General features: G+C 41.4%; 1 protein-coding gene across 1 annotated transcript in view; it reads right to left on the bottom strand.

The window, feature by feature from the left end:
* The window catches only part of LOC142776718 (uncharacterized), a 394,390-nt gene extending 378,357 nt beyond the window's left edge, over positions 1–16,033 (bottom strand). Inside the window, exon 1 of the mRNA XM_075880911.1 lies at positions 15,884–16,033. Coding sequence (XP_075737026.1) covers positions 15,884–15,886 — 3 coding nt within the window. The 5' untranslated portion in view covers positions 15,887–16,033. The remainder of the gene's footprint in view (positions 1–15,883) is intronic.
* Positions 16,034–16,341: the final 308 nt, after the last annotated feature.

Here is a 16,341-nt window from a genome sequence, read left to right as displayed (position 1 = left end):
TTTTTAAGTGTACTATAGTAATATCAGTTAAACTGCAAGGAAGTCACGATGACGAAAGAGCACCCGTTCTGTAGGTAGAATCTGAACGCATAACATCCAAATTAGGTGGTAGTGCATAGGACGCGTCATTCAATATTTGCGTTTGGATACCTCAGAAGAAAAGGCTTATTGTTAGGTCACTGCAATTGAGACTCCACCAATGATTCCCCCAAGGCTTTCCTTGGTTTCATTGTCTGCCAGATTCATCATCTGTGTATAATGCAGAAACAAAAACAAGCCGCTTAGATGAATCCCCTTCTTTCACACTTTCATTGCAAAGACTCCGTTCTAGCAGACTTGTTGCCTTAGGAATAATGCGAGGGTTCATTGGGCAGCTGGCACCTAGTTCAAAGATCAAGTGCCCCGTGATCCCCTCTGTCAAAAAAAAAAATGGCCCCGCATTTGCATGTTTCACTGCAAATGTCATCAAAAGACGATAGTCTTGCGTGTGGAGAAACGTTTAATGTTCTGCGGGAGAAAATCGGTGAATTTTATTCTGGAAGCGCTGCATTAGAGAGTCTCAATCCGTGCAGTGAAGGCGAACGAGCGCATCAAGGCACGTTAGACGTGAGCGTTATCTGGCTGCTATCTTCGAAAACGAAGGAAGGCGTGCACGCCCACGAAGAAACATGCGCGCCTGTCTCGGAGACAATAAGGCGTAGAACGCAAACGACGGGCACGTGTCACTACCGTGTCATCTTAGCAAATCGTTGGAAATACTTGCCTGTTTTAGTATCGCGTTACACTGTAAGCACAGCGTGATAAACGCTACAGTCCTTAGAATTACTTATGTGTACCTTCTCTAGTATAATGGCACACATACGAAATATTGGCGTGTTGGTATGATGCCTCAGATTATGCTTAATAATTGTTTTTAAATGACAATCGCAAAAGTATGAGCGCTGAAGCTTGAGCAATATTGGTGGGCGCTGCCGATGGAGCTGGTAGTTTGACGTATCGCTTGGTGCCGTTGGGGTATCGTGACGGTGGACAAAGAGAAAAATGTATAGACAGACAACGAAAATTTTGGTGTCGAAGGTCCCCAAGAAAGATAAAAAAAAGAGTGTTCAACACTCACAGCATAGACAATGAGTGGGGCTGGCTAACACTTTCAGCTATTAGGCACACATAAACAACCATAAAGTTAGTACAGGCTCTAGATGAAAACCTGGATCGAAACAGCACTCACAACAAGAACATCATGATCACCCTACTTTTTCCATTGTTGTCTTTGCATTTAATCACAGATTGGCTTAAAAACTGCCAATCAGTGTTAGTAATACCAGTGATATGAATCACGCATGGGCAATCTAACAAATTAGAAACATGCAGCCAAAGCTTAATGTTAAATAAAAAGACCTCTCGGAAGTATTCAAGGCTATTTAGGCAATTTACCACTACAATGTCTCTCATAATTGTATGTTGGCTGTAGGGACGTTAAACCTCACATATCAATTTACTCTGCGCTAAAGTTGGGGCTCAGTACCACGCGTTTACAGGCTTTCTCACATATGACGCCATCATATTCACTTCTGGAGGAGATTGCAGGCGGCATATGAATTTTTTTATTGAGTTGACATGCATTGACCTTGAATATGGGGAGTGTCCAAAAAGCGCCGGCTCCCGTGGGCTTTTCACGCTCGGAAACGCGCGGGAAGCGAAGGGCGTCTGCTACGTGCGGTAGTTTTTGCGCTGTATTTGCACGCAAGGCACTTGAAGTATGCTCAACTTTACTAATGAGGTGTGGAATGAAGTTCGCTCGTCGTTAAGAGTTGTGTATGTACCTGGGGCCGCAAGGGGACGCAAAACTGATCCTTGAAACGGCATCAACGCGGTCATGTTCTGGTGCTAGAGCTCGAGTTCGCTAATTTGGTAGTGTGCGAACGCAAAAACGCATAACATGAAAGGAAAGAACGAAAACAACCTTAAGCACACGGACAAGCGAGTAATAACACCGCTCATTCGGGAGATACAAGTAATGAATAAAGTAAATTACTTTTTCAGTCAACTGAAATACTTGCGCGCAGTGACCACTTGGTTCACCGTAACGGGCTTTTTAGTCACGATCACCGGTGGTTCACAGCCACACACACATGTTCTATTAGATAACTTGCTAGTCTCGACTACTACTGTTTAAGAACAGAGAACAACTAGAAGAGAACACGGCCGTACCACCGCAATATCTTTTAGCTTATTTCGTTTTAGACCGAGCGTATAGCAACAAAGCTTGCCATGCATCACGCTTGTTTTCAATTGAGACATTCGAAAGAAGACCAGTGCCAGAATAACATACTTTATTCCATGTTTACAGAATAATCGTATGATATAGAGAAGTGCCTTAAATATATCCACAAAACGTTAACGATACATACAGCACCACTTTCACTGTGCAAATTGACTTATTGTAACAAAATACGTCGAGTAACCACAGATGTAAAGATATTCCGTCACTTTAGGAAACTGTTGAAATACGTAATTCCCACATGCCACAGCCTGACAAAAATGTTCCAAGCAATAAGGTATATTTTAAACAGGTATATATCTTAAACAGATATATTTTAAACAGGATTTTAAACGAAATATATTTTAAACAGATATATTTTAAACAGCTATATCTTTTAAACAGATATCCGGCGGTGGCTAACGCCCCAAAGCCGTAATACTTAGTGAACCAAAAACTAGATTTATCTTTTTTTTTTCTTGAAATAGTGAGGCTGAAGATTGATACTTTGCAGTGAAGGGTTTAAGTTTCGTTCGTGCCTTGACTTTTGCCATCAATCAGATAACCTCCTTCTAGTCAATTCTACCCACTTAAAGTCTATTTTGCCCTTCCTGTCTCTAAACCCCAGTGCTTTGAATAACTCTGCGCGATCATCCTGAACTATAGGGTGAAGCCCTTTACCATTATCACCATTATCAAGTGTTCAGCAGTTTCTTCCTCCTCTCCACACGCACTGCATACCATGTCTACTCCTTCGTATTTGGACCGATATGTCTTGGTTCGCAATACTTCCGCCCTCACCTCAAACAATAAAGAACTACCCCGAGTGTTATCATAGATTCTTTACTTGGCAATTTTCTGCTTAAAAGTTCGATAGATTTTTAGTGTGGACTTCTTAATCAGGCCGATTCTCCACATATCGGTCTCAGCTTCCTTCACCTTCTTCTTGATCGATAATTCTTTTTGATTTGGCTCCTTCTATTATTCAAGTATTTACCAATCCATATTCTGGTTCGCTTCCTTCATTTTTCATTGACATTTGTCATGTAATAGTAACTAAAAACCTTCCTAGCCCAACGATTCTCGCCAATTTCTCTTAATCGCTTCTCAAAGTTTATCTTGCTGTTAGCTTCCCTGCTCTCAAATGATGTCCAATTCATATTACCTTGTACTCCCTTATTTGGTGTATTCCCATGAGCTCCTTAGGCAAATCTACCTATTCAACGTTGCTTAAATTCTAATCTTGCTTGAGCTTCTGGCATGGGTCTTGTGCGACATCGCCGCAGCACGGAAGCTCACCGCTAAAGCTCTTCACTCCTCCTATGTATTGGCGCGGTGCTTTGTGCACTTTAGTTCACTCTAGTTGTGTGCCACAATGCGCCGTCGTCTGCACTCTCTGTTGAGACGTACTTGCAACTTGATATCACGTGAGCTCACTTTTATTAGTTAAAATGAAAATTGAATTCGACCGCCAAGCATAGCACGCGTCACAGGTGCTGGTAACGCTCGAGCAGTAGGGAAGGGCGGCAATGGTGGTGCTTTTGTAGTCAGAAATTCTCAGTCCCGTGCGGCACTTTCTGTTTGGATTCTGCACTGGCTCTATGCAAAAACATTAGAAAAAGGTGGACGAGGGAGCGCCACCCCCTGCCCCCCCAGCACACACGACATAACACCAGACGCGTAATTAAATAGTTGTGGTTTCCGATTCCATTTACGAAAAGGGGAAGTTTCCACTCATTTTTCTTAGTTCACTTATTCCCCTTGAATTGAAAGGATTTAAAATCCTTTGAATCTTAGGTGATTAATTACACTACAATAAAATACCACCAGTAACGTCTCCTGCATTGTAGGTCAGTTTCACTGTGTAAATTAGGTATGGTAATTTTGTCTGTACCTGCTTACCTATGTGCACTATCCATGAAAAAACCACACTTGCATTCGGATCGTAAAAATTATGACTCTTCATTTCTCGCCTCGTTCATTTATTGTGCACCCACCCAGGTGAAATTTTCCTTTTTGGGTAGTTGGCATATTTATCGTAAGATAACAATAAATGTTCATTAGGATGATATAAAAGTGAGTAGCAACCGATACCACCCAAATAGGCGTTTTCGTGACGTGTTTCTTGTGAAGGGTCCTTTTCGAAACAGTTTGAAGAACTGAGCTGATTTAGGGGAAAATAATTGGCTGCAATACCTAATGCCTGTGTTCGATTCCAGGTTGAGCCCCGATTTTTATGCTTTGCATTCGTCGGCACGTTTAACCTATGCACACCACCGACCACGGCAAGCCATTTTCTGAGGCATGGCTCTTTCAGACTGGGAGATGAAGCTAGATGCCTACATGCACGACAAGACATGTCATATAGCGGAAACAAAAAATTTCTTGTTTAACTGCCGAGCTCTTTATAGGCTTGTCGTAAAAGAGTCCACGAAGTGAACACAGATAATGAGGCGTTGATGCGCAATAAAAATTAGCATAGCCGCACTATCGAACACCGCGTCTGCGAGGAAAAGTGGACGCATTGCAGGAAGAGAGTGATGAAGTGCCGTCCCTCCAATCACAATCATTGCATCATATACGCTAAGGACACTACAATATCTTCATCAGATAAATTTATTACAGTTCTTACTTCTAGGCTGGATATTGCATTGATTAACCTAATGAACTAGTGTAGCAATAACTCCTTGGTTTTAAATCTTTTAAAAAGAAAATATATAGTGTTTAAGTCTGCTCGAAGACCCTTAATGATGATTCCCCAACTACACCTTGGTTCTCACAATATACTTTCTTGCGAGGATGTCACTTTTCTAGGCATACATCTTGACCGTAACCTCACATTTTGCTGCCACGTCCACCATCTCAAGCATAAGATTTTATCTGGCATCGGTGCGTTAATGAAAGCTCGCCCTTTTTTTTTCTCGCAAGGCTCTGCTCGCGTTGTACTTTGCTTTCATTCATAGTCACAATAACAACGGCATCGCTTCATGGGGAGACACGTACGCTTGTCACTTGTCATCAATTCAACACATCAAAAATCAGGCAATACGCATCATCACTTCCACGTCCACGCAATGTTCGCATGCCTCTGCATTACTCTGCTTATAAAATACCTTGCTGGTTATTTATTTGTTTCAATTCAACATAGTCGTATAGTTCTGCAAACTACTTCATAGCAACCTGCCTCTTCCATTTATGTTGCGTGATTCTTTGCACAATAAAAACGTGACGTGATTTTCAGCTAAAAATTTTTTTGTTACCAACAGTTCATAGTAGTTACGGCAACAAAAAACATCGGCGTTCACTGCAATTTCACTTTGGAATGATTAGCCTACAGCCATAAAATCTCGTGTTTCCGTGTCAGCCTTCCGAAATGACCTCAAACATCACTATCCTAACTAAGTCTATCATGTCTTATCTCTTTTCAAATCGACCTTTTTTTTCATTACCTGTACCTTTTGTTTTCTCTTGATGCGCTTTTTCATGTTCCTCTGATATAATTGTAAACGCTTTAACTCACTTGTTTTCATTTTGCTCCTTATTCTGTTCTTTTGCCGTACTAGTCATTACGCTCTGTATATACGTAATTAAGCAAGGGGGGTCCTACTACAATATCTTACTTTAGGACCCTTGTCTGTATATTGTTCTTGTTGTAACATCTTGTTTTGAAAGCAATAAACTGAAACTGAAAATGAAACTGAAGGAGGCTCAAGCCCAGGATGGGAGAGAGTAAAGCCCAGTAAAACGAGGAATGCTGAGGCATAAAGTTGGGAAGCAGAAGGAAAGTGAATGTTCACTGAAAGCTCGGCTCGGCGAAGTTGTAAGGAGTTAGGAAGAGGAGAAAGGTTGGATAAGATATAAATAAAACAAAATAACACCTCGAGGTGGGATGAAAAACTGGATACCCGTGGTCTGAATGCGAGCATCGCAACAACTAGGCTGTTCTGGAATGGTAGATGAACAGGCATTTATGGGAACCATATGACTGCGTTAGTTTGGTATGAGCGAGAGAAAGAGGAAAGAAGGCCTAGCTTCGGTGGTCTAGTGGCTAAGGTACTCGGCTGCTGACCCGCAGGTCGCGGGCTTGAATTCCGGCTGCGGCGGCTGCATTTCCGATGGAGGCGAAAATGTTGTAGGCCCGTGTGCTCAGATTTGGATGCACGTTAAAGAACCCCAGGTGGGTCTAAATTTCCGGAGCCCTCCACTACGGTGTCTCTCATAATCATATGGTGGTTTTGGCACGTTAAACCCCACAAATCGATCAATCAAAGAGGAAAGAAGAGAAAGGAACAAAAAATGGAAAGAATGAAAGAGAAACAGATATGCAGAGAGCAAGAAAAATAGCATATCAGGGTCATGTATAGTATTGTGTAGCAAGAGGATTCGGTGGCCAGGTTAGCCGACTTCCACTATGTAAGCAGGCTTTCGGTTGTAAACGGGACGAAACACCGTTCAGCAAAGCAGGTTGGCGGGACAGTAGAGCACCAGCTTCAAAACCAGGACATGTGCGGTCTAAATCGAAGCATCTGGTCACTACGTAGATATTGGTATTTTAGTTATTACAGTACGTTACCGAAACGTGGGTTCAAATAGAGTAAGAATCACCTGCAATGCATACTTACACATAATGGGCCGCGATTCCCGGTTACTTGGCCTACGTGAGTTTGGGAAGATTTCGTAGTTTGCAGGACAAAGAAGCGTTCTTTTAACCGCACTTGCCTTACGTTCACGCCCCCCTAAGCCCATTTTCGCATGCCCCAATCTAAGGAGGGGACCTCAAGAGCACGAAGACTTAGGTGGCTAATACACATACATACATACATACATACATACATACATACATACATACATACATACATACATACATACATACATACATACATACATACATACATACATACATACATACATACATACATACATACATACATACATACATACATACATACATACATACATACATACATACAGAAGAGATTAGAGCGCCTTTGGTTAAAAAATTATTGCCGTAAAAATGTGTTAGCTACTCCACTCTGTGAATGCTGATGATTAGGAACGCTGTTCCGCACATGACACACAGGAGAGCGAGAGTTTCGATCATTTTTGAGGCAGTGGCTGTGGCAAGTAGTTCTGGATCCCATTCTGATTGCTTCCTACTTGCTCTGCAGCTATCTGGATACAGCTGTCTTCAGGGCACGTGTGCTGCTCATCAACTGTCAAGTTCAGTGGCCTGTGAATCGCCTACATCCACGACGTCATCAATCGAAAGAGGGCGCCTACTACCGTGACGTCACAAGGATAAATAACGACGCTTCCCGTGGAAGTGCATCATTTTTGAGGCAGCGGCTGTGGCAAGTGGTTCTTGGATCCCATTCTGATTACTTCCTACTTGCTCTGCGGTTTGGTGTCCTTGTTTTCTGCTCACGTTAGTGTGTTCTCTTTTGCCGCAGCTGCTGCCTCCAAGTGCGTGTTTATCTTAGTTTGTGTATTTGCTATCGTTTGTGTATTTGCTCTCATGCCAGCCAACGCAGAATTGGCTAAAAAATTGAAGCACTTGAGTCTTTGGTTCGCTCTAGTCTTAATACCCTTGCAAATGAACTAACAGATAAAATTAAAGAAAAGCTAGCACAGGAAGGACTCGGGGAACATGCGTCCCTCAGTGATAGTGTTCAATTTGTATGAGACAGTTTCCACTGTATCAAAAATCAAAACGAAGCTGGATGAATTGAAACTAGCTAACAAGGAACTAGTTGCGCAAAATGAGGCACTGACTAGAAGGGTTGCGGAGTTGGAGCAATACTCGAGGCTCAATAATGTTGAAATCAAGGGCGCTCCGGTCACTCAGGGTGAGGACTTTGTGGCCATTGTGATGCAGATTGGCGAAGCTCTTCAGTGTCCTGTCACGCCCAGCGACTTTGACACAGTTCATCGCGTTTCAACGAAATTAGATGAAAAGAACATTGTTTCACTGTTCTGCTGCCGTGAAAAGAAAAACAACTTTATTAGTAAAGCGCGTAAGACCCGTCCGAATACTTCGGATGTTGGCTTCTCCGGTAGCTCAAGTAAGGCAATCTATGCCAATGATCACCTGTCTCCAGAGAACAAAAGATTGCTTGCTAAGGCCCTAACTCTGAAAAAAGCGCACAAATTGCAATTTATGTGGACAAACAATTGCCAGATCAAGGCGCGGAAGTCTGGTGATGGCAGAGTATATCGCATTATCAAAGACAGTGATCTTAGCATCTTTTCATAGCCACTGAGTCCTACGCCCATTTTTGTGCTGAACACTCGTTCACTTTCATCTTATCATCATGGCTTTGCTATCCCCTGACAAGTCTAAACATATGCTAGATGATAGTAATCGCCCCTTGATTCATTTCAACGCGCGTAGCCTCCGCGAAAATTCGATAATCTTTATAACTTTATAGATTCACTCGCGCATTCTTTCTACATCATTTGCATCTCTGAAACATGGCTCTGCACTTATGACGTCAATCTGTTCGGCGAGTCATCGTACAAAGCTGAGTACTATCACCGTTGTTCGGACAGCTATGGTGGCTCAGCAATATTTATCGCCCCAGATCTGTCCTACACCCGCCGACAAGATCTTTCCTTAGGCATCTCGCACTGCGAATCCATGTGAATTGAAGTAGATAATTCTTTTTAAACAATAATAACAACGTTATTCTGGGGTGTAAGCACGCGGTAAATAGCATTGGGAAGATTTTGTCCCCCTGCCTTACACCCTTCTTGATTGGTATTCTGCTGCTTTCTTTATGAAGCACTATGGTAGCAGTTGATCCCCTGTGGATTTCTTCCAGAATGTTTATATATACTTCATCTACGCCTTGATTCCGCAGTGTCTGCATGACGGCTGATATTTCTACTGAATCAAACGCCTTCTCCTAATCTATGAAGGCTATGTATAGTGGTTGGTTATACTCTGAGCATTTCTCTATTACCTGATTGATAGTGTGAATGTGGTCAATCGTTGAGTAGCCTGTTCGAAATCCTGTTTGCTCCTTTGGTTGATTGAATTCTAATGTTTTCTTTACTCTGTTAGCAATTACCTTTGTAAATAGCGTGTATACTACAGAGAGCAAGCTCATTGGCCTGTAATTCTTCAAGTCTTTGTCATCTCCTTTCTTATGTATTAAGATGATGTTAGCGTTCTTCCAAGACTCTGGTACTCTTCCCGTCAGGAGACACCTCAGAGGTGCTTACAGGAGGTTCTCAGAAGCCTAGAATGAGAACAGTTAGGAATAAGAGTTAATGGAGAATACCTTAGTAACCTGCGCTTCGCCGATGACATTGCATTGCTGAGTAACTCAGGGGACGAATTGCAACTCATGATTACGGAATGAGACAAGGAGAGCAGAAAGGTGGGTCTTAAAATTAATCTGCAGAAAACGAAAGTAATGTACAACAACCTCGGAAAGGAGCAGCGCTTCGAGATAGATAATAGTGCACTTGAAGTTGTAAAAGACTATGTCTACTTAAGGCAGGCAATAACCGCAGAGCTTAACCACGAGATTAAAGTAACTAGATGAATAAGAATGGGGTGGAGCACATTCGGCAAGCACTCTCAAATTATGACAGGTTGATTGCCACTATCCCTCAAGAGGAAGGTATATAACAGCTGTATCTTGCCGGCACTTAGCTACCGAGCAGAAAACCGGAGACTTACAAAGGGGGTTCAGCTTAAATTGAGGACGACGCAGCGAGCAATGGAAAGAAAAATGGTAGGCGTAACTTTAAGAGACAAGAGGAGAGCCGAGTGGATTAGGGGACAAACGGGGGTTAAGGATATCATAGTTGAAATAAAGAAGAGGGAATGGACATGGGCCGGGCATGTAGCGCGTGACAGGATAACCGCTGGTCAATAAGGGTAACTAACTGGATTCCCAGAGAAGGGAAGCGGGTTAGGGGGAGACAGAAGGTTACAAGGGTAGATGAGATTAGGAAGTTTGCGGGTATAAATTGGCAGCAGCAAGCACAGGAGCGGGTTACCTGGCGGAACATGAGAGAGGCCTTTGTCCTGCAGTGGACGTAGTCAGGTTGATGATGATGAAGATGATGATGATTCTGGAGTGTAATTACCGTTCGCCTTCTTCGATAATAAGGTATTTCATTTCTCGCCTGGATACCATTCTGTATCAGTTATCATCTGAAGGCAAGCGCGTTGTCTTAGTTGGAGACATCAACATCAATTTGCCTAACACAGACAATTGTGCATGCACAGAATATAATGACTGCTTCAGTGGATATGGTTTTGAGTCTCTCATTTCATTTCCTACTAGATGTCCTATTTCTTGTGCTGCTTCATTTTTTGATCATGCCGTCTGCAATTTCTCGCCCTCTCCCTCTGCAGGAGTAATTGATGTGAACATCACTGATCATTATCCCATATTTCTTGGTTTCAGCGTCATGAAGCCATTTGATCCACCCACGCGTGTTACTTCCGTACTTCACCAGGAATTGTTTTTCAATGCCATTATTAAAACTGATTGGTCCAGTGTTACGTCCTTATACAATGTAGACCAGACATTCAACACGTTTTCTTCCCTTTCCCTTAAAGCCTTAGAAGAATGTACTAAAACAGTGAAATGTACAAAGAGGTACAAATATTCTAAGAACCTATGGTTATCGGAGCGACTGCTAAAAAGTGTGCGTAAAAAATATAACCTGTACAGAAAAGACAAAAGACAACCATATAACACTGCTTTAGCTTCACGCTATGAAAATATTCGAATGTTCTTTCGTGTCTCTTGAAAAATGCGAAGAAAAAGTATTATGATGACCAAATATCTAGTGAAAAAAACAACTATTAAAGACAATGGCAACTCTTAAACCATTTTCTAAATAGATCAATACATAGTTCACCTTTGCAGAAAGTCATATATAAAGGCGTTACACATTATAACCCTGAAAGTGTTGCTGATGCTTTTAGTAAATAATTTTTCCAAATTTTTAGTGAAAAACATAGCAGTTCTTGCTGCAATCTACAACGTTCTAATCATTCTTTATTCTTTTCCCCGTGAGCCCTGATGATGTTTCTAAGCAATCAAAAGTCTCAAAGAAATCGGCCCTGGTATAGATAAAATCTCAGCACGACACTTAAAACTTACAGTAGACATTATTTCTGGACCACTTTCTATAATTATAAACCTTGCGTTCAAGCATGGCAGTTTCCCTACTTCTCTAAAAATAGCTAAAGTCCTTCCGATTTTTAAAAAGGGTGACAAGCAATCTACTTCTAACTATCGCCCCATCTGTATTCTTTCTTCCCTGAGCAAAGTCATCGAAAAACTATTAATAACTCGACTAAACAAGTACCTTAATAAATTTATTATACTGAAGCCCTGTCAATTTAGCTTTCGCACTGGACGTTCTTCTAACCTTGCTATTCTTTCCCTATCAGACTTCATCAAATACTCCATAGACGCAAGATTGGTAGTAGGGTCAGTTTTCTTAAACTACACAAAGGCATTCGATACCAATTATCATCTCATTTTATCCAAGAAACTCGAATCATACGGTATTACAGGTACATCCCTCAAATTTTTAAACAGTTACCTCCTTAACAGAAAGCTTACTGTTTACATATCGGGCCATTTTCTTCTACTAAAACAATAAATCAAAGGATTCCTCAAGGGTCATTAGTGGGTCCGTTACTTTTTTTACTTTACATTAATGAACTTCCTGACATTATACACATGGCTCACTGCATTTTATATGCTGGTGATACTACCATTTCCATTGCTGATAGATGTATTGACAACGTCACTAATAAATTAAATGCTGTGCTTTGCAGCGTGTCAAAACGGTGCCAGGAAAATTTCTTAATTATTATTCCAAATAAATCTAAGTTTATGGTTATTAGATCAGCTCAACGCAAGTTAACTTCCTCACCACAGCTCTCAGTTGACTCTCATTTGATTAATATCAGCGACAGTGTATCTTTTCTTGGCGTTCACCTCGACGGTAACCTTAACTTCGCTCTCCAAATTACTCCCATTAGAAAAACGGCATCATTCGGCATTCGCGCAATACTCAAAGCTCGCTCATATTTTTCTCATAAAGCACTCCTTTCACTTTACTTCGCATTCATTCATTCTCATATCACTTATGGTATCGCATCATGGGGGAATACTTACCAGTGTCATCTTTCATCCGTACAACATCAACAAAATCGAGCTATTCGCGCTATTTTTAACTGTTCTCGTGACAGAAGCGCCGCTCCCCTTCTTCAATGCAATAAAATCTTAACTGTTAGCTATCTATTCAGGTTTCATCTAATTATGTTTCGGCATAAACAAATAAGAAATCAATTTTCTGCTAATTTCATTGATCCTAAGATGCTAGTTAATACTACCACAACCAGGTTTGCGGATAATAATAACTTTTTACTTCCTAACGTTTGTACTAACTATGGTAAATCATCTTCTCTCTTCTGTACCATCATCATATGGAATAATTTACCCACTTCGCTAAAATGCAAAATTTCTTTAATTCCATTTAAAAACTCATTAAAAGAGTACCTGTTAAATAGTTGACCCATCTTCTTTGTGTTGTTTTATGCTGTATTATTTGTTTTTTGATTCCATGTCTTTTTGTTTTCATTCAGTTTTGTATATTTTTGTTTCTACGATTCTAACAGCTGCTTGTGCTTTTATTATTTGTAATCATCATGGAGGTTCCCGTTGCAGTCGTGTACTTTGGGACCCTCGTCTGTATATTGTACTCCCTGTAACATCCTTTTATGACATGATAATAAACTGATTGATTGATTGATACCTAATTAAAACCTCGGCCGCTATGTCCTAATAAGATGTCCAGAAGGTCCTTTTTGAGTTTAGCGCATCTTTTTTAAAGTAACTTTCACGTAATCGCGCTGAATTTTTTGTCTGAACGTTACTATTTTCAGACGCTGGATGAGCGACTTGCAAAACCTGCTTGCTTCCATTTGTCTAACACTGCACAGGCAGTCGTCGACAAAAAAGTGTGCCGCTTTTATTTCAAGTGCCTCTGGCTGAAAGCAACCATGAGCGGAGCCTAAACAGCAACATCAATACCGTTAGCGTCGCTATTGTTCTATAAAGATGAATGAACGAAGAGCATGCTTTAACGTAATACGAAGGAAAAAAGATAGGTCGACTTCTCGACAACTATCTTGTAACAACTATCGTGATGAACTAGGCACTGGTTGCTTTTTTCCTCAAATTTTTATTCAGCTTCACACGAGGCACTAACAGCGTCTTTCAAGTCAAGGATAGACCAATCCTGTCCAAATCTAGAATAGTGCAAATGTGTAATTGAGTTCCCAACAAAACGTGACATAATCACAATTGCTTCTCTTGCATAAACACGTATGTATGTGTACCTGTAACCTATGTAAAGCCAGCGTCAGCTGAACGTCCATACGAGAAGCGGCTCTGTCTGCGTGGAATAAAGTTTAACTTGCCTTTTTGCAAGAAAGTTCGGCCTTCAAGACACGCAATATTCTTAAAAGTTGCAGACAGTTTCTTATTCCTTCACATAAAGAATCGTGTGAATAAAACTATCATCTTCATAAGTGTCGATTGCAGTGAAAAATGTCTTGAAAAGGCAAAACAACAATCATAGCACGTTGCTCTTATCCTATAGAAGTATAACGTGTTTCTACATGATTTTACAGGAGTGTTTGGCGTTGTGCCGTCTCGCTCTCTGGCATTGATTGCACACTTAAGAATGCTGTAAGTAGCACCTTTTACTGGAAAACTCAAGTACAATTCATGACGTCTATAAAGTTAAGTTCATTTATAATGACACACAAACAATCTTCATCAGTAAATGTCCCATCACAAAAAAAAAATTCTATAACCTGGAACATAACGGAGGAGATAGACACGCCATCACCATAGCGTGCTGAGTTTCTCATGATTTCCACATTGATTGTGACAGTTTAGCAGGACTAAGCAAAAATACGCATGCAGATCAACTTTATCAAGAAACAATGCATTGCGATGGCTTACGAGTAAATAATTTGTAGCCTTTTTAGATACCGACAGAAAAGGTAAAGTTACTAGAAGCACTTACTGTTTCTGCCTACCCGGCATGTGTGAGCAGGGCCTCCCACATGCACAGTGTAGCAATTTATTATCATGAAATCACAGCACAGAACCAAGCACTGCACGCCGAAGACACAAACTGCCGGAACTCGTGCAGTAGGCTGCAGGTAAAACTACTACAACCCTTAAAATTGCAGCAGTGTCTTCGTCCAACTGTGTCATAAAATGTGCCACTTTTCTGCATGTCGTACATCACCTCACCCGCCACAGTATTACAACGCATTGGTCGTCTGCTACAATTTATAAAACGCCGTTCACTCGCAACCATCTTCTGTGTTTTGTTTTTCAGTCCAACAGCGCTAGATTAAAATACTCATTTCGTTTGATGCTGTTTTGCTTTCCCCTGTGTGAAAACAATTGCAATTGATTGTGCAAACTCAAAACACAAGGCGTGTATTCATTCCTACCATGTTTGTTGCTTGTTATGGTTGTATGTATTTATACAGTGCTATTTTTGTGCCTCATTTTCAGTAGTTAAAAAACTAAATGGCCAAATTCTATTGTTTCTTCTATTGTTGCCAAATAATGAACCTCTCGTCTACGAGCTCTTCATTTACCGTGAATTGGCATCTACACCGTCTACTAACATTTTTTTGCTATTTTGCTGAATTCTATTGCTTTTTATATTTTTATACCGTTGCACGATGTACTCCACCGTATATGTAACACTCCAATAAAAGGAACCTTTTAGAAAAATAAACTGAACTGAACTGCACTACCGTGTAAGTCAAGGACTCAAAAAGTGAAATGAAATATTTAGTCTTCGCATGTTGCACACAATAAGACAAGAAGACTAACTGTAGCAGGTAATGTTCACGAGGAATTCAATGTTTCTGAATACTTTCCATAATAACTGAAGCACTGTGTCTCAGTGCCACTTATTAGGACTCAATATGGCTCTCTGATATAACAAGGGAAATAGTGATAAGGAAGAGAGCCCTTCAGGTCAAACGCATTTTCGTATCATTTCAGCTCGAAAGAAGACACACTGTCAGCCGAGCTGTGAAAGGGAAATTACTGAATATTGTGACGTCTTTCGAACCCTGTTAGCCTAACAATTGAGAAGTTACGCTTGTGCACCTATACAAGCACTTTGATCTTTCAGATCCACCGAAAATTGCAAGGAAAACAAATTTTGCTGAAGTAAACTACAATAAACCACAACAGTGTTAGATGAAAGTCAGCTTTGAGTCATTACCATTATATGTACACTTGATTGTCAAGGGAAGTCACACACAAATGCGACATGAAATGAATGTGGCCATTGTGGCAAGCTTGGCGGATTGTTAAGTATGCATGATGCAATAAATCTTGCGTGCGTTCAAAAGCCACCCGGAATAAGCAACCTTTACTGAGTGCGTGTGTGACGTGCAGGTCTTCTACTTTTTTCCTTGTCAGACGGGCTACTTAAAGAGTTAAGGAACTGTTCCAGCAGCCAGGTCATATATGATGGAAAGACGTGGAGCACAAATAAACTTGCTCACGTATGGTACTATGGCAATCGTCAGCTCACCATGACGTCTGGCGAGGTAGGCAAGGGGGACCGCAAAGCTGCGAAGTGCCTGCTCGAAAGCCGCGGAGTGGTAGAATCGGTGGAGGCAGCGGCAGCAGCAGCAGCAGCCGGTGGAAGGTGTCGCCGTATTGCCAACTGCGCAGCGTCCGCGATCCGATCCCGGGAACTGTGTAGGGCGCTTTTAAAGGGTTTCAGTCACGATTCGCGCCGCAGCCGCAAGGTGTCGCACTCGCAAATGTGAGAGGAAAGGTGGTTGCGGAGAAAGGCGGGACACACTTTTAGAACGTCGAAACTGAGCGGCAGGCAGACACTTTGCACGCGTGCCAATCATGGCTCGTTCGCTGGCGCATTCACTGAACGTGAGAGGAGAAACAAGCAGACTTGGTATAATGTGCGTATTTGTCGTTACCGTGCTCACTGCTGAGTACGTCAGGTCCGACGGCAATGCAAAGGGGCAT

This window comes from Rhipicephalus microplus, chromosome X (assembly GCF_043290135.1).
Source record: "Rhipicephalus microplus isolate Deutch F79 chromosome X, USDA_Rmic, whole genome shotgun sequence".
Lineage (NCBI taxonomy): Eukaryota > Metazoa > Arthropoda > Arachnida > Ixodida > Ixodidae > Rhipicephalus > Rhipicephalus microplus.
Note: the sequence above shows the minus strand (reverse complement) of the source record. Positions and strands in the feature narration are given on the sequence as shown.